At 41.5% G+C, this 23,480-nt stretch overlaps 1 protein-coding gene across 2 annotated transcripts in view; it reads left to right on the top strand.

The window, feature by feature from the left end:
* The first annotated feature begins 652 nt into the window (after window positions 1–652).
* The window catches only part of Akr1d1 (aldo-keto reductase family 1 member D1), a 38,492-nt gene continuing 15,664 nt past the window's right edge, over window positions 653–23,480 (top strand). The window contains exons 1-6 of one of the 2 annotated variants that reach the window (XM_032905220.1): window positions 653–748; window positions 3,084–3,248; window positions 6,336–6,452; window positions 15,416–15,493; window positions 19,955–20,077; window positions 22,002–22,111. In XM_032905220.1, the coding sequence (XP_032761111.1) occupies window positions 653–748; window positions 3,084–3,248; window positions 6,336–6,452; window positions 15,416–15,493; window positions 19,955–20,077; window positions 22,002–22,111 (689 nt within the window). The remainder of the gene's footprint in view (window positions 749–3,083; window positions 3,249–6,335; window positions 6,453–15,415; window positions 15,494–19,954; window positions 20,078–22,001; window positions 22,112–23,480) is intronic. The other variant, XM_032905221.1, reaches the window with a different exon arrangement.

Here is a 23,480-nt window from a genome sequence, read left to right as displayed (position 1 = left end):
CTGGTCATTCAAATGCCACAGAGGAACTGTACAATGATTGCTTTAAGTGAAAAGACAAAAGTGTGATATATACGTGTAGGCGCAGTTTCAGCCATCTATTGTGGACCTTGGAGAGAGAAAAATGGACTACTATATTTGGAAATGGTGTTTGGGAAGGAATTTAGGTTCAATGAAGGCATGAAAGTTATGGCCTCATGATTCTTACCACTAGAGATCCAGACTTGGCGCCTCACACCCAAAGTGAGCTAATTTCTTTATCATTTAAGGAAGTTTAGGGTAAATACATTATTTGCCAACAAATCCCCGCCCCCACAGACACCAGATAGATTGCTTTCCTTAAGCTGTTTTTCTTTGCAGAACACTAAGCATAACCAACAGGTTTACTAGCTTCAAGCCTCTGAGGATGTTCAAAAAAGAAAAAAAAAAAAAAAAAAAAAAAAAAAAAAAATAAATGAAAAAAAAAAAAAAAAAAAAACCCACTACCTAGAATTTTCAGGGAGATTGAGAAATCTGTTTGTTTATCACCTTTCCCCGCCCTGCTCCTCCTCCCAGTTCTCGGTTCTTTTATGCCATAGGCCCTGGGATACCTTTTCCATTTGTACTTCTGTCCTGTTCAGAATCACTCCTTGAAGCTTCAGATCCCTTCTCTACAATGAACCTCAGCACTGCAAACCACCACATACCCCTAAATGATGGTAACAGCATTCCGATCATCGGGCTTGGAACCTACTCAGACCCTAGACCGCACGTGTGTGTGTGTGTGTGTGTGTGTGTGTGTGTGTGTGTGTGTGTGTGTGTGTGTGTGTGTGTGTGTGTGTGTGTGTGTGTGTGTGTGTGTAGGAGAGCGGGTGGGGGGAAGGGCTGCCTAAATGGATTTTAAATCAAAGGTCGAATTCTCTCTGGTCACCTTTCAAGGTTTTTATAGTTGCCAGAGTGAAGCAAGGGACTCGGAACTTGTGAGTTTATGATTTACAAATTACTTTTTTATTTAAGAATTTTTAGTTCAGTCTAGCAAGTGTCTAATGAATACCTGCCATGGGGGTATATCTAATTTGAGATTTTTCCATTGCGACATGATGTCATCATCCACAGAGGACATGCTTTAAAAGACTGAAAATAAAGTCACAACATTATCAGTCTGTGAATTTGTGGAGCGATGCATTGATAGTTCTTTGTCCAGATGTGGTCTGCAGGCTAGACTCACCTGTAAGCATGAGTCTATAGAAGCTTCCAATATGAAGAGAGTCGTCCTGCTATGTAGGCATTTAAATTCTAAGAGGAAACAGACTAACTGTGGAGGCGGGGAAGGTGGAGTTTGTTCTAGAACTCTGCCTAATATCTGAAAACAGTGAAAGGAGAAGAATCAAAATCACCACACAGAAAGGTTCCCACATGGTTGCTTCCGAGTTGCTTTGATTCTGTGGTGATGCTGCCCCTCAAGGTGGTGACCCTGGTGGAACAAAACAGGTGGGCATTGTCTGGGAAGCAGGCTCAAAGTGAGGGCGTCAGAGGACCAGCGCTCTTTATGAAGTCCACATGTGGTCACACATGCTCCCGCTCCTTATCAATTACAAATTCCTCATTCCTTACCTTACACGCCAAGCCTTTATAGGTTAGCTGGCTTGTCAATCCAGACCATCAACCACCACTCTCCCTACATGGAGATCATGATGTAAGGCTAGGGAGAGGTACAGTGTTTGCTTCACAAATGTGAGGACCTGAATTCACACATACAAACACACACACACACACACACACACACACACACACACACACACACACACACACACTCAACATACTCATGCACGCACGTAAAAAGCCAGGCATGGTGGCATGTGCCTCTGATTCCAGTGCTATGGGGGCAGTGACAGGCGGATTCCATTTCCTCATTGGCCAGCCAGTCTAGTCAAAACCAAGAACTCCAGATTCTCCTATTCTTCCATACGAGTCCCCAAGCTCTATCAACTGCTTGACTGCGCATGTCTGCATCTGTCTGAGCTAGGTGCTGGGTGGAGCCCTCAGAGGACAGCCATGCTAGATTCCTGTCTGCAAGCATAACAGAGAATCATTAATAGTGTCAGAGACTGGTGCTTGCCATGAGATGGGTCTCAAGTTGGGCCGGTTCTTTTTTAAAGATAGGGTCTCCCACTGAATCTAGAGCTCACCAGGTGCTGTGGTGGCTGACCAATGAGCTCTGTGAATCAATCTGCCTTTCTCTGCTCCTCAAGCCAGCTCTGGGGAGACAGTCACCCTTTCATGTGTGGCTTTCATGCGGGGGCTGGGGATCCAAGTTCAGGCCCCCGTGTTACCATGCTATGCAGTTTATCGATTGAGTCATCTTTCCAGTCCCCTATAGTAAACTTTGAGGGATCAACTCAAAGGATACCTCTTCCCACTCACGATACCCTAACGTACACATGTTCACACACAGCCTCTTGTTCTGCTGACACTCTATAATTTTTCTCGTTGGGCCTGAGAAGTTTATTAGAAAAGACCTGCTTGTTCAACTCTAGAGTCTCATGTCAATGTCATGTATCTGATGCACGTTCACACGGTACTTACTAATGTAATGGAAAAGTTCGTGAGACAGATGTGTCCATCAGACAGTATGGAGTTATAAATGTACCTTTAAAAAATAATAGCTAAGTGTTCTAAACACTTAATGGTGTGCCCAGAACTTTGTACTGCATGCCTTTTCTAACATAACCCTCACATTACAAAATCAATACCAGTTAAGCCCACTGACAGGGAAAGGGAGATGGACAACATCACTCCAGGTTAGAGCGCCAAGGCCCAGGGCTGGACTGTGAACCCATATCATTCATGTCCAGACCTTGGGCTCTGCACACTGCTTTGGCAATACTGGTGGAATCACATTTCTGAAGCTCCAGTGCCAAGCCCAGAGAGCACAGATGGAATGCTGAATGAGGCAGTCCGCCACAGTTTCTCTTACCTCTACGATCTTCCAATCATCAAAGTATGGCGTTGGGAACTGTTCTGTGAGCTATACATCAATGTACCATGATATTTCCCTTTAAAACCCATTTCTGTCCTCCTCACATTTATCCCCCTTATCTTGTAAGGTACCTGGCAAGACCTTTATAGCAGTGAAGACAGCTATTGACGAGGGGTACCGGCATATTGATGGGGCCTACGTCTACCGAAATGAACATGAAGTCGGTGAGGCCATCAGAGAAAAGGTGGCAGAAGGGAAGGTAAAGAGGGAAGAGATTTTCTACTGTGGAAAGGTGAGTCATGCCTTACTATGTAGATACAGTGAATGGGGCATAGGATGAGGGCAGAGCTCAGTAAGATAGTCCTCACCTAGTGTGCACAAGGCCCCAGATATGATCTTAATCAAACACTGGCAAACAACAAAGGAAGGAAGGGGTTGAGGAAGGAGGAGGTGGTGGGCAAATTATCCTTTGGGATCCTTTAATTTGCTAAAAACAGTATACCTGTGTACACACACATACCAATTAAACACATATTGACATATAACCACAAGTAAACAGAAGGCCATGTGTAACTGAGTTCATGGAACGGCTGGTGGCTTTGGCCCATAAAGGTCTGCCTTCATTGCGCTTTACCAACACCCAGGGGCAGTATGAGGTAGGGTGAGTGCACAGATTTTGTGGTAGATTTTTGTGGTAGTTTGGGTGAGAATGACCCCATAGGCTTGTATGTTTAGTACCCAGTCTGCCAACTCTTTGTAAGGATCGGGGGGGGTGGTTGTTTGAGGAGGCGTGTTCTTGTTGAAAGAGGTGTGTCACTAGGGGTAAACTTTGAGGTTTTGGTACTCTCTGTGGAGCAGTAAGTAAAGCTCTCAGCTACTGCTTCAGTCCCATGCCTGTGTGCTCGCCACCATGATGATAATGGACTAAGCCTCTGAAACTGTAAGCAAGGTCCCAACTAAATGCTTTCTCTTACAGGAGTTGCTTTAGTCTCTGTGTCTCTTCATGGCAATAGAACAGTCACTAAGGCAGTCGCCCATGTTAGAACATGTTTCCCACAGCAAATAATACAAATAATACTTACAAAAATAGCTGTATGGTCCAGCTGTGAGGTACTTAGCATTTACGAACATTGTTTTCCCTATGTAAGAGCATTTCCTAAGCTTGCGGATTAGTATTTACAAAGCACTTGAACTGTATCTAGCACAAACTAATATTGTATGTCCTTGTTGAACAAAAGAACATTAAAGAGGGCCTATAATCCAGGCTACTCAGGAGGCCGAGGTAAAGGGATCACAGCTCAATGTTCTAGCTTGGGCTAGAGATGGAGTTAAGACAGTCTAAGTAACTTAACAGGACGTTATCTCCAATGTTAGGAAGGGATTAGGCTGTAGCTCAGTGGTAGAGAGTTTACCTGGCATGATTAGGCCCTGGGTTCAACCCGCAGCATCACAGAAAGTAAAGGAAAATGAAATCAAGATGGAAAACATACTTTTCACTTAGACGGAACGGCAGCGACAATGCCAATAGAGTCCATGGTGATAACGGACGCATAGTTTTCTCTTCTCTCTCCCCTTTATGTTTCTTTTCTTTTCTTTTTTTATCCTATGCTCCCTCTCCCTATTACTAGGGTTTGAACCCAGGACCTTGTGCATGCCAGGCAAGCACTGACTCACTAAGCTACATTCCAATCTTTTTAATAGTGTGTGTAGATGTGTACATATGCATTTTCATGTATATGCAGGTAGGTGAGTGTGTGTGTGTGTGTGTGTGTGTGTGTGTGACTGTGTAGGCCAGAAGCCAACCTCAGCTGTCATTCCTTCATAGCTATCCACCTTGTGTTTTTGAGACAGGGTCTCTCGCTGAGATCTGGTGGTCACTATTCAGGTTAGGCTAGTTAGCCAGCAAGACCTATCTCTTCCTTTCCAGCACTGCAATTGTGCATGTCCTACCCAGCCTGGCTCTTTTACATGAGGCCAGGAGATTAAACTGAGGTCCTCATACTTGTATGCCAAGCCCTTTACTGACTGAACTACCTCACCAGCCTCTTCCTCCCCCAGTTAATCCTTTTTTAAACTATAGTTTGAGACAGAGTCTTGCCAAGTTGTCAAATCTAGCCTAGAACTCTGTAGTCCAGGTAGGCCTTGAACTTTCCACCCTTCTGCCACAGCCTCCCAAGCAGCTAATATCACAGATGTATGCCACTGTGTTGTAAATGTGGCTGTTGACAACGTCAAGTCTCCGAGGCTTCTTGCCTCAGTCTGCTAACTCAGGCCTAGTCCTGGAAGTTTCTGGCCTCTACACAGCCTTACCTAGGTCTAATATGTTTTCAGCCTCTGAGACTTACCACCGAATAAGCTCACCCTTTCTAGTTATTTCTGAGCTCTGGCTGGCTGATTCAACTCAGCTATTTAGGCTCAAAATTCTCTCCAAGCAGACTGAGTCAATGTGGCTTCTCTCGGCTTCTGAATCACTCTGCTTGGCCTCATAATAACTTTGGCAATTTATTCTAGTCTGGTTCCTTCTCATTCTCTGGGTCTGTCTGTCTTCACCTGGTCTAGCTTGTTCTCTCTCTGCAGCCTGTTTCTGTAAAACTGTTCTGGTAAAACTACCTTGTCCTTTCTCTCTGCACTGCTCTTTTAAGTAGCTTCTCTTTTCTCTCTTCTTGTGAGAGTTGGTCATACTCTCTCAAATCTTTTGCTGATTCGCTTAGTCTCCCACACAATTAGACATCACTTTCAAACACGTGTTACTTCTTTCTTCAAACCAACTTTACTTTCATTGTTTAGGATTAAAGTCATGTCTGTATTCCAGCCAGAGGGCTTTAAAGTGTGTGTAAGGCTGAGCCCTACAGCAACTAGGCTTTTCAGTAAATAACAATCTTTGGATTCACAGTGTGATCAAATACCCTGCAATACTATGTCTGTTTTTTTTTTCTTTGCTTTTAAGACAAGAAAAAAACTGGGAGAGTCTAGTTTTCCAATTTTATATCCTATGATAAATATATAAGGTCAACCCCCCCCAAAATGCACCAAAAACTCTGGAGCAAAATTTATACTACGAGAAGATGTACTAATTTATCTGATTACCACTCTGTTTTCTGCACTGGCATGAAAACTTGACCTTACTCATCCACCATCCAACACTTTGAACTCAGAGTAAAGCCTTAGCAAGGATTGGCAAAATTGCCCTGGGGTGTGAGACCAAATGAGACTGCTGAGCTATGGACTGTCATAGCCGTGTCAAGAGAGTCTTGCTACCCTCAAGTGTAAACATACTTCCGTGATGTGAAAGGAGCAGACGGCGTGTGTGTAAAGGTTTTACTATGTGAATGTGGAAGTAGTAGACAGTCTTTCACTAGCCTTCTTGATTTTCTTTCAGTTATGGAGTACAGACCATGATCCAGAGATGGTCCGCCCAGCCCTGGAAAGGACCCTACAGACCCTCAAGCTAGATTACATAGACCTTTATATCATTGAGATGCCCATGGCCTTTAAGGTAAGCTCAAGTACCTAAGGTTTAGAGCTCTAGTCCATATTGATCATTCTTTAATAGCACAGAATGCTGTAATGTTTGCTACCATAGATGGGAGGATCCTGACCTTGCCTGACAAAAACTCAACGAATAACGCTTACAGGTTTGGTCCCATGTTTCTTAACGCAATGCAGTTTCTATGATACATGTTCTAACAGCTGTGGTTGTTTTCCATCAAAATAACACTGCGCTCCACATTTTAGTTGACCAGTATCCAGACATATCCATCTTCTAACCCCACAGCCATAAAAATGTCTTCACATATCACAGAGCAAAGTACTATAATATAATAAAAAAATATTTCTTACCTTCCATCCCCCTCAACAGGAGACAACTAAAAAGAGGGATCAGATTTGTGAAGCCAAAACCAAGGCAGAGTATCAGGGACACATTTATTCCTGGAACACAAGTACAGTCCTTTTGGGACTTTTTTCCATCTCTAGACACTGTTTATTTAATACTTTGATATGTTCAGTTGCTGAGTAACAAATGCTTTAAACTTTAATTGAAAGAGAAATTAAGAAACAGAATTGGACTTGGGAGAGTGGACCCTTCACCTTGCCTGGGCAACACAGTAGAACTGGTCCTGGTAGAGGGGGAGTGGGTGAGGTGAGCTGGCCTTTCTCTTCACTAGATGTAGCATTTAAGAGGACTGGAGGGTGAGACCAGACTCTTGCCTGGGCAGCACAGTAGATCTGTCCCTGCTGGTATGTGTGAGGGAGAGCTGGCCCTGCTGGCAGGAGCACAGGAGAATGGCTGGGCTGACGAACTCAGCTACCACACATGCTCAGATTCAGGACTCTGAGTTGGCCCATCCCAACATCCACCCTGTCTATGACCTGCTGCAGCTTGTCACCAGTCCTGCAGATTCAAAGCTATAGGGTCTCCGTGACACAGGGCAGCAACAAGGTAACTGAGAGGCGTCCCATGAGGATCCAGGATTGATAGCAGAAGCCAGAGGCTTCAATCCAAACCAATGACTCATTGAAATGAACATTTGCAAGAAACCCTGTTTGGGCAAAAGGGTATACTATGGGATACACTGCAGATTCCACAGAGAGATGTTTCTTTTGTTTGTTTTTTGTTTGTGTTTTGTGAGGAGGTTTCAAAGGCAAGGGTAGATATGAAAGGTTGGGGAGGGGCTGTAGAGATGGCTCAGTGGTTAAGAGCACCGACTGCTCTTCCAGAGGTCCTGAGTTCAAATCCCAGCAACCACATGGTGACTCACAACCATCTGTAATGAGATCTGATGCCCTTTTCTGCTGTGTCTGAAGACAGCTACAGTGTACTTATATATAATAAATAAATCTTTAAAAAAAAATGAAAGGATGGGGGGATATGTAAGACTGAGTGAATAATGTGAAATTCACAAAGAATCAATAAAAAAGTAAGAAACAAAAACCAGAACCGGGGATTAAAGTGACAGGTCAGGGACTAAACATGCTTAGTGCTCTTGCAAAGGATCCCAGTTTGATTCGCAGCACCATCTCCAGGACACCTGGCGCCCTCTTTGGCCTCATGAGTGTGTATATATATAATTTTTCTTTTCTTTTGTAATTTTTGATTTTTCAAGATAGAGTTACTCTGTGTAGCCCTGGCTCTCTTGGCACTCACTCTGTAGACCACACTGGCCTGGAGTTCAGAGATCCATCGCCTCTACCTCTTGAAGAGCTGAAATTAAAGGTGTGCAGTAGGTACAACCAAGTCCTTTTAAAACAAAGAAGCGAAACTAGTTAGTTGTCCACAGAGTGAATAACATGGCACAGCTCCAAAGAACATTGTGTCACAGTGGCTACAGTCGGTTAAACAATCAATCACACTGCCCAGGTTCTGCTTTGCTGTGACTCTCCTCTGAGGCCAAAGCTGGGGAGAGACTTTGAGGAAGCTTCCCTTTTGAAAAGGAGATATGGACTTGGTGTCTTTGCAACAATATTGATAATCATAGGCTTTTTGTCTGATGAGGATTTAACAGACAAGATGATATAGATTTATTTCTACCCCTCAACTTCTCCCATATCCCCAATCAATCAACCAGTTCTCAAATTTATGACTGCATCATTCATATGTATATACATTGTGTATCTGTGTGTCTGTCTGTCTCTCTGTCTCTCTGTCTCTGTCTCTGTCTCTCTCTGTCTCTCTCTCTCTTTCTCTCTCTCTCCCCACCTTGTGTGTGTGTGTGTGTGTGTGTGTGTGTGTGAGAAACCTACTGACTCCAATTATTATTGCCTTTATTTTCATGAGTTTTGGAATAACCACTTAGGATTGGGGTCTCATCATTAAAAAAACAAACAGCCGGTCCTCCCTCCCTCAGCTGCCAATGACTGTCTGTAGCTCTTCATTTACTTGTTAGGCCTGATGAAATTTTCCTTCATCCCTGTCAGCATGTCGAATGGTGTGGTCTTAGCAGATCTTCGCCGAAAGTTTTCTCTCTCTTCCATGACCTGGCTCTGTTAAAGAGAGTAAGACTTTTGGTCCCTTGAACATCAGATAGGATCGACTACCAGCACACTGACCCTGAAAGTCCCAGCACACTGACCCTGGAAGTCCTCATTCTCAGCTACCATGTTTTTCTTAAGAAGTCACACATGGCTACTGGGAAAGACTGGGAAATTCAGGCAAGGTAATGGAAACAATGTGCCAAGTGCTTTGGACAAATGGAGCTACCTGGAGACTCCCAGCAAAGGTGAGATTGCATTAACTATGCATACTAATTATATCTGGAGGGCAAGGGGCCCTTGTGCACACAGATAAGCACTGGAAAAGCCAGGAAAAATGAAGCATGCAGGCTCAGCTCATCAGAGGAAAAGGATGTTTACCTGCCTTCCTCCAGAGTGCTGGGAAAGGTTGTGGTTTGCTACCTAGTGACCCCTTGCTATCTGTAGGGCCAGGCTTCAGCTGTATCCACCAGTATTGATATTTCGTTTATCCCACACTCTATCCCCTAAATCTTGAATATTGTTTCTAAGTCCATCGAGCCCATCCTTATGAGAGATGTAACATCACTTGTATTGTAAGTGATTTCTGCAGCATCTTAGACCAGGCCAACCCTGACACCCACAGGCATTCTGTTTACCTTAGTCATTCTCCATAGGCCCTAAATCTGGAGCACTGTTTCTGGGTCAACAGAACCTACCTTTAAGGAAGAAGCCAAAAATATTTTGTAAAGAGTCTCAAAGTAAACATGTCTCAAGTTTGTTTCACACTTGGGGCTGAGTTCGCTATTATCAGTCATAATTATTACCACACCAAACTTTTCCCCAAAATTGTGGTGTGCTTAAATATGGCTAAAATAAACCAACATGGTGTCAGACTCCAAGAAGCTTGACTTGGCACCGGCTAACTGAGTTTGGCTGAACCGAGTTTCATTCTTACCTCACCTGGATCGATTCTCTGCTAACCACGATGACTGCAGGGACCCTCACAGCTGACACTGAATGTGGGGCATACAACCCTTGAAGAAGGTAAGGACATTTTCCTTTAGACAGAGGTCCAGGGTTTAGGAAACTTGGGTCTTTCACACAAGCACCATGACCATGCGAGTGAGAGGATGAAGTATTAACATGAGCGTTCCTCAGTCTTTGGAAACACAGCCTTTCGTACAATTGTTGAGACACGTGTTAAGATGCAGAGGAGCTCGTTACTCGGAACAACAGCTATGCAACTTCATACACATAGGAAGGAATAGGAAGAGAGTCCATGTAAGGAGAGATTTTACAAGTTGGAGTAATGTCTTGCTTAAACTCTCCCAGGAGAGAGAAAGAGGGAGAGAGGGAGAGACGGAGACAGAGAGAGACAGAGACAGAGAGAGACAGAGACAGAGAGAGACAGAGACAGAGAGAGACAGAGACAGAGAGAGACAGAGACAGAGAGACAGAGGGAGAGAGAATTTTCTGCTAGACACAGTTATTTAGACACAGTTATTGGCAGGGCAGGCACAGTCAAGCTTCCTAGTGGTCACAGAGTCACTTCAGGGCTCACCCTCCTGGGCAATCTGGCTAGACCTCAAAGCCCTCTGCCTGCATTCCTTTCCACAGATCCCTTTCCACAGCCAGGTCCTGATAGTGTAGGGCAAATTCCAAAGAGTGGTGGGCGGGACCCTACTACTCCCAGTGTGAGCTAAGACTGCTCTTCCATTGGCTGTATGGGTTTTGTTTGTTTTCCCTCACAGTGGAAATAACCCAGTACAGATCAGTCAATACTCCCTTCCTGGGTAAAAATTAAAACAGGCCCAACTTTTAGTACAGCAACAAAGGCAACTGAAGTCTAAGTACCTAAGCCAGCGCTGCTTAAGCTTCCTAACGTAAGGGTTGTTCAGGGTACCAAGGGCATTCCCTTCTGCTGGTCTAATCAACACTTAAATGAGTGTATAACTTTCATGGTAAATAAACTAAGAGAAGAAAATTTAAACACAGCTCCAGAGAAAGGACAAAAGCAACCACCTTATAATTATTTAGGATGCATTATTTCTCTACCACAAAATTTCCATCAGCCTCTCAGCTTAAAACAATGAACTCTCAATTACTTACGAAGAATTTGAGGCCCTATCAAATTGATAGAATCCTTACCTGCCTGTCACTACTAACAATTTGGTTCCAAAGATCCCCTTTAAATTTTTTTTTGAAGATACCCCGTGGTTATTACCTAAATTACATCTAAAAATTCTGTAGGGGTTTCTCCTAATGCTTTTCCAGGCGGTTCCTCAAAAGGACAAAGAGCATCTCTTTTATATACACTTCCACGTGCTCCGCAGAAAAGATTGTACGTAGTTTAAACCCAATGTATTCAATCAACGTTGATTATTAGACATTTCTCAGTCATTAAATATTTTAACTCACCTCTGATAAAAATTTGTACATAAAAGTTACAAGAATACTAGCAATGTAACCTGGTCTAACTTGAAAGAAAAGAAGTGTTACAAAGAGGTTATAAATGTAAAAGTAATACAATGAATGGATGAAAAGAATCTCTAAGCCTTTTCTACTTTCCATTCTTAAAAAATCTTTTAACTTTAAACTTTGTATCTTAGGACAAGAAAAAAAATGTGTAAAATCTATAACAAAAACTAGCTTGAAACTTACAACAAATGGAGGGAGCTGGAGAGATGGCTCAGTGGTTAAGAGCACTAACTGCTCTTCCAGAGGTCCTGAGTTTAATTCCCAGCCACCACATGGTGGCTCATAATAAATGGCTAAAGGTTTAAAAACCATATTCATAGGCAGCACCTATAAAGGTATCAGTCCTGCTGAGCCTCCGGCCTATCACTTATCTCCTGTTTAGACTAAAGAGGACACAACAGGCCTGCAAAATACTTTGGATTAGTATGAGTTTTTACGTAATGATAAATTCCTAAGGTTATAAAGGTTTTTTCAGGTTAACAAAACCTGACTTAGAGATGTGTATTTAACTACTTCAGTCTTTGCTAACTGTTCAACATTAGACTTCAAGGGAATTTTAAATAAGAAACATCAGGTGTTTGATAAATAAAATATATCTGATAAGTAAGGTTTATAAATTCCTAAGGTCTAGTTAGGCTACCAGAAACTGACTTAAAGATCAATGTCTAGCCTCTTTGTCTTTGTTACTTAGTTAATTTAAGGTTTAACTGTTTGGATAAATTGAGTTATTTAACAAAAACAACCTGATATTCTGTAATGGTACAGTATGAACAAGTCAAAAAATAAAGTTCCTAGTCTCTGTATAGGCTGTATTTGTGGTTTAAATGTTTATTTTATTTTTTGATGTTAACGGATTTTCAATTAAATCTTAAATATAAATTATTAAGGCTCAAACTCAATAGGGATAAAGTTATAAAATTCCAGTAATTGTAAAAGCTACAAACTTGTTGTAAACTGTTAAAGATAATTAAGAAATGCAAGTTAATTTTCTGGCATTTAAATTATCAAATTTTGCAATGTGCTCAAAACTGTACTTGTAGACATACTAAGTACAAATGTAATTCACTATACAGGGGCACACTTTATTTAGCCTCCTGTATATGTTTTCAAGGTTAAGCTAAAGCAATAATAATAATAGTAATAATAATAATATTTTTATTTATAATTACCAAAACTTCATTTTTAAAATTTACATTTTTGTATAACATAACAAAAATTTAAAAATAACAGTGTAAAATACTTGGGATGGATTTTGAAAACAGGAAGTAATTTTTTTAAAAAATGATTTAAAAAATATTTCATTTGGATAATATGGTAACCTATAAATGCAAAGAGTAATTGCATATTTCTCAAACTCCCTTGGAGGCCAAAAGGAGTTAAACAAAAACATCATCAGTAGAATTTAGGTTATTTGGAAGTTTTTACCTATTATATTTTGATACAGTCTAAAAATCTGCTACAGCACACTGTCTACAAAATGTAGTACAAACTGAAACCATCTGGCAACTTCTTTCTCTATGAAGCTGTTAAGCTTTGATACTGCTCACATTTTTTTTGTTTCATTTACAATATCATATTGTGGCCACCCCCACAATAACACACTTCCTCCAACAAGGCCACACCTTCTAATAGTGCCACTCCCTGGAGCCAATGCAAACCATCACAGTGAATGAACATCAAATTGGCATCTGAAACTACTGTTATCTGTGTCTTGGATATTCTCTGTTGTCAGTATGTAGAAACCTATGCTCAAAATTCACTATAGATAGGTACACTGTCTTTCCCTGACTCATGCCACAGCTGTGGGATGAGACCCAGAAAAATAGCATTGTGTTATATTTAAATTTTGACTTTATCAAACAGGACCTTGTACATGTCCTTTCAAAGAGTTCCATTAAAAGTAAAAACTGATAATGATCCTGTCTAAAGTCTCTGTTAAATAATAAGATCTAAAAAGTTAATCAATGGAAGGTGCCTGATCTAACACCAAGGCGAGATTATGCTTATGTCTTTCCAGAAAATAAATAAAACCCCATAGTTCCCACAGTTGGATGCATCTGGCACAAAATCCCAAAGGCCGTCAGAGAAGTGAAATATCTGAAAGTGGACGACAAACTGGTCAAAAGGAGATGTGTGGTTGTTTGTATAAAAATGGCCCCCATAAGTCCAAAGAGTGTGGCTCTGTTAGATGTGCCTTGTTGAGTGAAGTATGTTACTGGGGGTGGTCTTTGAAGTGTCAGATGCTCAAACCAGACCTAGTGTTGCTATCTCTCCCTGAACTGTAAGGTGGCTCCAATGAAATGTTTTCCTTTGTAAGAGTTGCTTTGGTCGTGGTGTCTGTTCACAGTCATAGAAACCCTAAGACAGGATGGAATCATAAGTCTATTGCTGACTTGTCGGGAGAGACATCAAGTCTCAGAAATGGAGACTTTGGGGAAACAGCAAGGAGACTACACTTGTGTGTCCTTGGGCACAGACCCCAAAATGTTGCTCTTATGTTTACTGATTGTATTGTACACTAACTCTCAGATTGTCAGTGCAAAATGTCAATGTTTTTTGGTCAGGTTCTTTAAAGACACACCTGTAAGAGCAGACAGTATGATGGCGTTTGCCGTACTAAAGGTGGTTTTTATGTTCTTTTATTGCCAATCACAGGGATGGTTGCTGACATACAAACAGGAGTCTCAAAGATGGTCTACATGACTAGTAAAACTATTTATATTATGGCTAAAATATTAGCAGAAATTAAGAGATCTTGGTTAATTTTGGTTCTCAACAATTTCTTAGCATGTGTCACTTTAATGTGTAGGATTTTTCTAACATTATTGATGGTCAGGTTAATGATTTGTACAAAGAGATAGATAAAATCTCTCAAGTGACCTTTGAATGCCCGTCATGGTGAAAATGGCTTCCTTGGTCCTCTGATAGCTATCCTTATAATACCCTTATAATATTATATATGTGTGCCTATGTATAATAGAGGTAATGCACTCAACCATGCCCTCTGTTATGGCCACTATTTTCTTTCTTTAAAACTTAGAAACAAGGGCTGGAGAGATGGCTCAGTGGTTAAGAGCACTGACTGCTCTTCCTGAGGTCCTGAGTTCAAATCCCAGCAACCACATGGTGGCTCACAACCATCTGAAATGAGATCTGATGCCCTCTTCTGGTGTGTCTGAAGACAGCAACAGCGTACTCATAATATATAATTAATAAATAAATAAAATATTTTAAAAAAAAACTTAGAAACAAGAAGATACTGAGGGCAAGAAGTCCTTGTTACATAGATAAATAAACACTGGAGAAGCTGGGAGAGTTAAACATACAGGCTTATCTCTTCAAAGGGAAAAGACTGTTACCTGTCTTCCTCGTGGCATGCTGGGAAAGACTGTAGTTTACAACCTGATGACGTTTTGCTATCTGTAGATCCAGGCTTCACCCATACCCACTAGAATGCATATTTTGTGTATCCTAGACCCATGCCCCCTGTATCCTGAATATTGCTTCGGAGCCCACATCCTTATAGAAGAAGCCTTGTAAAGAGTTTCCATGTGAACATATGTTACATATTTGTTGTAACTTGGGACTGAGTTGTCATCAGGAAGCATTTTTCCAAAGTTGTGGTTCTTAAATATGACTAAAACAAACCAACTGGTGTCAGACTTCAAAAAGTTCGGCCCAACACTGGCTAAGTTGAGCCGAGTCAAGTTTCATTCTTACCTCTCCTGGATCATTTTCCTGCCAGCTGTGACACTTGCAGGGACCCCCACAATTATACAATATCATATTCTGTATAATTACATATCATATATTATTAAAAAGATACTATAATGTATAATAAGGTATATAACTTTATGAAATATGCATGTTTTATATGCTACCACAATATTATATGTACCTAGAATATTTACTAGTAAAGTATATAAATTGGTAAACTTGATTGGCAAGGTCACAGTATATTGGCCTGTTGAGAGCTCAAATTGTCTATTTTTAATTCTTAAGTATAAATAAATGTTCTGTGTTTTACAGCCTGGAGAGGAATTTTATCCTACAGATGAGAATGGCCGAGTGATATACCACAAATCAAATCTGTGTGCCACGTGGGAGGTGAGTTCATGTGGGCATCTATTGCATAATGTCAGTAGCTATTGTAAAAGCCCTCTATTTTTACCTGAGGCCCCTATATTCCTGCATAAACCCTGATAGCCAATGTCGTTACATTCAATAACAAGTAACAGAATTTCTAGCCACATGGGCAGACATATGAAAGCTCCCCTTATAGGTGCTCAATAAGTCTTTCTTTTAATCTTGAAAGAGAGAGAGAGAGAGAGAGAGAGAGAGAGAGAGAGAGTGTCTGTGTGTCTGTGTGTCTGTGTGTGTGTCTGTGTGTCTGTGTATGCTTATACCATGTAGGTCAAGACATATCTTGGGGACCCTGTGGGTCCTGGAGATTGAACTCAGGTCATCAGGCTTGGCGACAGGTGTCTTTATGCACTTAGCCATATCAGTTAACCTTGGTGGTGAAGATTTCTTAATTCTCACTGAAGACAGTAATTACCAGGAATGGGAAAAGAAATACAGAGAATGTGTTCTACTTAAAACAGTATTTTAAAACATAGATGAGATAACTCAGTAGTGTAAAATTGAGTTTTAAAAATTAATGTGATGTCTAAAAGAAATTAAAAATAGCCCATGTAAAGCTAAAAATTATTCTAGTTCCATTTTTGGACCATGTCCTGGCTCTTTTCCCTGGGAGTATATGAGTGGGAAGGTTCAGGAATGTAAGAAAACTGTTGTGTGTGTATGCAGGGAAGGAACGCTCTATGCTGGTTGGGGGATGGATTAGTGCAGAAGGTGTACCCTGATACAGCAATTCACCTCTCCCTGACTCCACTCCCAGCACCACCTGCCAATCCAAAGCCAAGAAAATGAGGATGTGTAAGGATTTCTGCCTATTTCTTTCTGGGGGTCACAGCTGAGGGTGTGAGTCACAGAGCAGTCTGGAGGGTTTTCTGATAGCCATGGTCTACATCCAAGAGGACGTATGCTTACTTACTTTATTGTGATGAACTTGGGAGTCTGGTCTTCCCTTCTATAGGGATGCCTGGAAGGAAAAAAAAAAAAAAAAAAAAAAACAGTTCATGGCCCAAAGTAGCCGCGCATTTGCTTCAGAAGAAAACTTATCTCAGTCATGTATCCCAATGTAAACAAAACAGAGGACCAAGATACGTTTTGTCTTAAAAGGCATTCAAAAGAGATCGGCTACCCAACAAATAAAGAGCCAAAAACCACACAAAAACCACTTAAGCAAACAAGTAAAAAAAATACCAACAAGGAACGATTTAGGAACGCGTGGGAATGCATATTAGTTAGAAACAATACAGAATTTAAGGATCAGAATGAGGAAAACCCTTAGTATGAACAATAGAAACCAAAACAATGACAACAACCACCACTTCAGTATGAAAGGGAAAGCTGAGCAACAAAAAAAAAAAATAAAATAAAATAAAATTAGAATTCCGTTAAGAAAACAGAAGGAAGCAAATGGCAGTATTTGAAGAAGGAAAGATACTAAGTACAGAAAGAAGAGGAAAGAAACCCATGCTTGCATGGTACTGGGGATGGGCCTGGGGTCTCCAGAAAACAACCGCATACACTGAGATACTTCAGCAGTGCAGAAAAGTTTACTTCTGCAGAAAGGTGCGTAGGTGCTAAACCAGGTAAGCAGTCGTCCAGCTTTATTCCTAGCTCAAGGGGTCCTGTGCCTATCCAATGGGCGTGGCTATCCGATGGGCGTGCACAGGCCCGGCCGCACATTCTTATGCGGTCAGCTGACTTAAATGTAGTAAACAGTTGATAAGCAGGACCCAGCCTTACACAGAACATACACTTGAACATATGTTTTGATTTCAGGAAAACGCTGACCTGAGAAGAGGCTTTTCTGCTACGTGGTATTTTTAAGAGTTGTCTTTTAAATTGGTGTTTTTCCCTTGTCTTATGTACCCCTTTGATAGAAAGTACAACACATTTCTTTCACATTTCCCACAACGATTATAATGTGGTTTCAGGATATCAAGGAGAAGTACTAGGTGAAAAAGAGCTAAACCTCTCAGAATGTGGTAAGTGCATCAATAAAAGAGCATGATAAAAAGCGATCGGCTGGAAAAAAAAAAAGGCCCGGGAAGAAGGAAAACGAATGACGTAAATCAGAGAACGAACACCCATCTGGAAGATGTGGTGATGTCGATAATCTTACAATATGTGTAGTGAAAGCACCTCACTGAAAAGGGAGAGTCTGCCAAAATGCAGAAAACCAAGTCCCACTGTGTGTGTGTGCACACACACGTGCATGTGTATGCATGTGTGCATATGTATGAAACAATTTTTTAAAAAAAGACAGAAGCATGTGAATAGAAAAAAGAGCATATAGAAAAAAAAAGTTAGGTTAGCCTTATTCCAGAGAAATCTGGGTTGACTATTTCAGCTTCTAGAAAGGGGCTTAGGCATGAAGCCTACGCTAAAACAACAAAAAGGAGAAAATGAGCAATGCATGTTTGTAATTAAAGATTCCAGGGCCCATCACTAATTAAGATAATAAATACACATAAAATCCGTAGCATTTATGAGATTCATGTGTGATCAACCTTTTGACATAATTTACTCTCATAGAAGTCTCCACCAAAATACAGCAGCGGGCTGGAGGCGTGGCTCAGAGGGCTGGAGGCGTGGCTCAGAGGGCTGGAGGCGTGGCTCAGGGGCTAACAGCACTTGCTTCTGGTGTGGGAGACTCAGGTTTGGTTTCCAGCACCCGCTCGGCACCTACTATCTATAACTTCTAGAGGATCCGATGTCCTCTTCTGGCCTCTGAGGGCACTGCACACACGTGATGCTCAGACATGTATGAAGGCAATTTACCCGTACCCATAAATAAAACTGAGTAAGTCTAAAAAGAAAACAAACAAAAGAACGCCAGTTTTTTTAATACCCATGGGAAAATGTGACATAATGTTTTCTCACCCACAAAATATCTCAGTAAGTATCCTAGTTACGCAAAGTGTGCTGTCCTTTTAAACTGAAGTCAAATCTGAAACCAAGAACAAAAAGATATCTGAGAAAACATCAAATATTTAGGAACAGATAACACATCTAAATAATTCACAAGACAAAAAGGAAGAAAAACCAACTGCATGCAATCCATATGCTAGCCCCACACAATTAGAAATTGAATCCTTAAAAAGACAATATTAAATATTTAGATAGAAATTTGATAAAATATGCATAAGCTTTCAACATTAAAAAAAACTACACTGTATAGCTAGCTAAAAGAAATCGAAGATCTAACTAAATGGAGAAACATACATCATCTCTTAATATTCAGTGTGTTATAGTGTTAATTCTCACCAGACTTGTCCAAAGACTCAATAAATCCTAGCAAAAACTAAAATCGCCCATTGAAATAGGAAAAAAGCTAATGCTAAAATTTATATGGAAACACAAACATCTGCAATGCCCCCGAAGGACTTAGAAAAAAAGAAAAGAAGGAGACATGATGGGGAAGCGTTGTATACATGTATGCATTTTCCAAAGAATAATTTTTGAAGGTTTTTATTTGGTTTTGCATGAGCATATGCCATGTGTGGAGGCCCATGGAAGCCAGTAGAGGGCTGGAGTTACAAGCCGATGTTAGCTGTGTAACGTGGGTGTTGGGCGGCGAATTTGGGTCCTTTGGGAGCTGTCTCTCCAGACCCATCAAAAATAAACTTAAAAAATTAATTAAAACAGAAGTTGAAGGAGTTACAATAAATTTAAGAGTTGCTACATCAGAGGATGGCCTTATCGGGCATCACTGGGAGGAAAGCCCCTTGGTCCCGTAGAGGCTGGATGACCCAGGGTAGGGGAACGCTAGGCTGCTGAGGCAGGGAGTAGGTGGGCGGGTGGGGGAACTGGGAAGGAGGATAACATGTGAAATGCCAATAAATAAAATAAGCAGTAAAAAATGAAAATAAATAAATAATAAAGAATTGCTACGTAGTTACAGAAATTGTATAGTGCCGCGTTGACACAACACGGGAATCAGAGAACCGGTGTAGGAATGCTGGAATAGATCCACAGACTATGACATCAGGATTGTAGCAGGAGGGCCAGGGGAGGGGAGAGAGACTGTCTTTGCAAAGGTGTGTTGAAAGGCGCTCACACCAGCTTGCAAAAACGCACTCTGCAAATCTCCTTCCAACTGAATGGTCAGGGATGTCCCTTGGCTAGCTTGAATGCAGCCTCGTCAGAAGGTGACACCACAGGAATTGACAAATGCTGTAAACTGGGTTGCTATTTCCTGACCTGGATAGCTGGGTGTTAAATATTTATCCGCCCTCCACAGACGGTGCTTATAAATGGAAAGTGAAAGTGATTTTTACTAGTGTGTGCATGTATTAGAATCTATCAAAATCTTTCGTTTTAGTGTTTATAATATGCATCTACTTGGGGATGGGGATGGGGTGGGTGTGCACAGCAACATTCTTTCTTGCCCCCTGAGAGCATCTTTCTTGACTGTTGGCATTTACCCTATAGGCACTGGAAGCTTGCAAAGACGCTGGCTTGGTGAAATCCCTTGGGGTGTCTAATTTTAACCGCAGGCAGCTGGAGCTGATCTTGAACAAGCCAGGACTCAAGTACAAGCCTGTCACCAACCAGGTAGGACAGAGTGGCTTTTGCTGAGTGGGGAGAGATATCCAGTAGAACTTTCAAATGATAACAAAGCTTCTGGATTTTGCAGCACCAAGTCTTCCAGGTGCTCCATAGAAGCCATAGAGTCCAGGATTCTAGACCAATCTTTCAATTTCTTTCAATTCACATCCCTTAAGAAAAAGGGTCAGACTGGGTCATGGATAAAGTCAGATGCTAGTCTGTGCTATATGATAGTTCAAGGCCTGCCTTGATGCTACGGAGTGAGACCCTGTCTTAAACACACACACACACACACACACACACACACACACACACACACACACACCCCTACAAAACAAATAACCCAATCAGGCATGGTGGGCACATCTAGAGAGGCCAAGGAAGGTGAGCCTTGAGGCCAGCCTGAGAAAGAGTGTGTCTCAAAGAAACAAAACAAAACAAAAAATTAAGCCATTCTTGAAAGCTCAAATCCAAGCAAATATAACCAAGATTATTTTTTTAAAGATTTATTTATTTAATGTATATGAGAACACTGTCATTCTCTTCAGACATGCCAGAAGAGGGCATCAGATCCCACTACAGATGGTTGTGGGCGACCATGTGGTTGCTGGGAATTGAACTCAGGACCTCTGGGACAGCAGTCAGTGCTCTTAACCACTGAGCTCCCAAGATGTTTTGTTTTGTTTTTGAAGAAGAAAAATAATGGGAAGGAAATGAGAATTGCCAAATCAAGGCAAGATAAAGAGGATTTAAAATAATGCAAGGCTCGAGAAGTTGAGGAAATAAGTGCATAACACAGGCCAAGGTTAAAGGCAGAAGTCATTTGCAAATGCAACAGAAGGACTTAGCTTTCTGGAACAATGTATACAAAGGGAAGCCATGAAAAAGTCAGAAAGAAAACTTGGGTGAATGTGAAAGTACCGGAAGGGGGACTGGGCTGCAGCCAAATCATGGCCATGCTCATGTAGCACGCACACAGGCCAGGGTTAAGTCTCTGGAACTGAGAAAAAACTGCTCGAAACAAAGAACATGCAAAACATAGAAAGTGATGGGTTTTTTTAATATAATAAATGATTTCATATATTTATGAATTAAAAGACTAATACAAAGTGAATCAAAATACTTGATGGGGGGAAAAGACCTCTAAGGCCTAACAGAACATAAGCAGAGTAAACAGATGGGAATTCACAGGAAAATACTCCTGGGAGTATGAAGGTTAAGGGAAATGTCTCACTGCAAGAGAGAGCCAGCCTCATTTAAATGTGATATTCTATTACATGACACACATTCGTGTTAGACTTGCAGAGGATCCAGGCTTGGATCCCAGCACCCACACAGCAGCTCACGATCATTTGCAACTCCAGTTCTAGGGGGCTTGATGCTGTCTTCCGGCCTCCACAGGCACTGCTGCACATGTGTGGTGCCCACGCACACCCACCTGCAGGCAAAACACTCACATACATAAAATAAAACTAAAGCAAGTCCTAGTTAAAAGAGAAAAATCTGCCAAACGTCTGTGTCATCTGGTCTAACAATGCTCTCCTCTCCTAAGCTAAGGATCACATTCACTCACATTCACATAGCGTCAGTGAATCCAGGAGTGCACATTGTTCTGCCTTTCTGGATAACTATTTTTGTGATTGTGAGTTTTTCCATTTTGTGTTTTTATTACTGTGTGTGTGTGTGTGTGCGCGCGCGTGTGCGTGCGTGCCACACAATGTGTGTGGAGGTCAGAGCGCAACTTCCGAAATTTGGTTCTACCTTTTCACTCCGTGTATCCCAGGGACTGGAACTCAGGTCACAAGACTTGGTGGCATGCACCTTTACCCACCGTGTCCTCTCAGCAGCGCCTGAAGAACGCTTTCAAAGCCATGTGAACCTGCATTGAAAAGTCCTTCGCTTTGTTCTCTTCTCTAATGTCACCACACAGGTGGAGTGCCACCCGTATTTCACCCAGACAAAACTCTTGAAGTTCTGCCAGCAGCATGACATCGTCATTGTCGCATACAGCCCCTTAGGGACCTGTCGCAACCCGTTATGGTAAGTAATGCTGTACTCCCATCAAGGAATGTCTCTTTCTGTGTGGATAGGGCACAAAAGCAGTGTGAATTAGCTGAGTGGGAGACTCTCTTTGGCTGTGGGATCTTCAAGAACTGGCCTGCTCGTGTCAAGATCCCGGCAAACAGATGAAAACTCATGATACTTCCTTACCGAGGGCTTTACTTGATTACACTCAACCTAGTGCATTTCCTATGGCTGCCTGATACGTAAGAAACATTCAGTAGATGTTGAGGTATTCTTGGACAGAGTTTCTGCGGCCGTGTTCTGAAAGCTTTTAAGTTGTTGAATTTGGCACACCGTGCAATACCTTTGATGGACTCAAGGAGCCTTAGGAGAATGTCTGCCCTGATCCAAGGAGCCTTAGGAGAATGTCTGCCTGATCCGATGGCAAGAGTTGAGCTACTTTCTTCATTGCGATCTTTTTTGCCTTTCCCATACGACTACCTCAGACCAAGCTCTCTGTAAGATTCTTCACCCTGGACCAAGCTCTCTGTAAGATTCTTCACCCTGGGGTTGGGGATTTGGCTCAGTGGTAGAGCGCTTGCCTAGGAAGCGCAAGGCCCTGGGTTCGGTCCCCAGCTCCGAAAAAAAAGAACCAAAAAAAAAAAAAAAAAGATTCTTCACCCCACATTGCACACGTGAAGAGAGAAAGAGCTTGGTGTGTGTCTGTGTGTGTCTGTGTGTGTGTGTGTGTGTATGTGTGTATACATGCACATGTGTGTATGCATGTACATGTATATATGTGTGTGTGTATGTGTGTGTATGTGTGTATGCATGCACATGTGTGTATATATATATATGTGTATGTGTATGCATGCACAGGTATATATATGTAAATATATGTGTGTATGCATGCACATGTATATATATGTAAATATATGTGTGTATGCATGCACATGTATATATATGTGTGTGTATGCATGTGCATGTACATATATGTGTGTACATGCACATGTGTGTATATGTGTGTATGCATGCACATATATGTGTGTATATGCATGCATGTGTGTATATATTTTTATATGTGTGTATGCATGTGCATGTATATATATGTGTGTGTATGCATGCGTATGTATATATATGTGTGTGCGTGTATGCATGCGCATTATATATGTGTGTGTGTATGCATGCGCATGTATATATACACACATGCTATTGTGTGCCCTCTGAGTTAGCCCCACCCACCTGCCTCTCTTGATCTTCTCATGCTAGAGCACCTCTTCATTCCATAATTTGTTACACTCAGAGAAATTGACTAAACGTGACTTAAGTGCCCTGGCAGTAACCAGTGAATGAGAATACCAGCTGGTAACCAATGGATTCTTATCTTTCATCAAAAGGTGACATG

Source organism: Rattus rattus, chromosome 6 (assembly GCF_011064425.1).
Source record: "Rattus rattus isolate New Zealand chromosome 6, Rrattus_CSIRO_v1, whole genome shotgun sequence".
NCBI classification, from domain to species: Eukaryota; Metazoa; Chordata; class Mammalia; order Rodentia; family Muridae; genus Rattus; species Rattus rattus.
The sequence above is the reverse complement of the archived record's forward strand: the minus strand, read 5'-3'. Positions and strand labels throughout refer to the sequence as shown.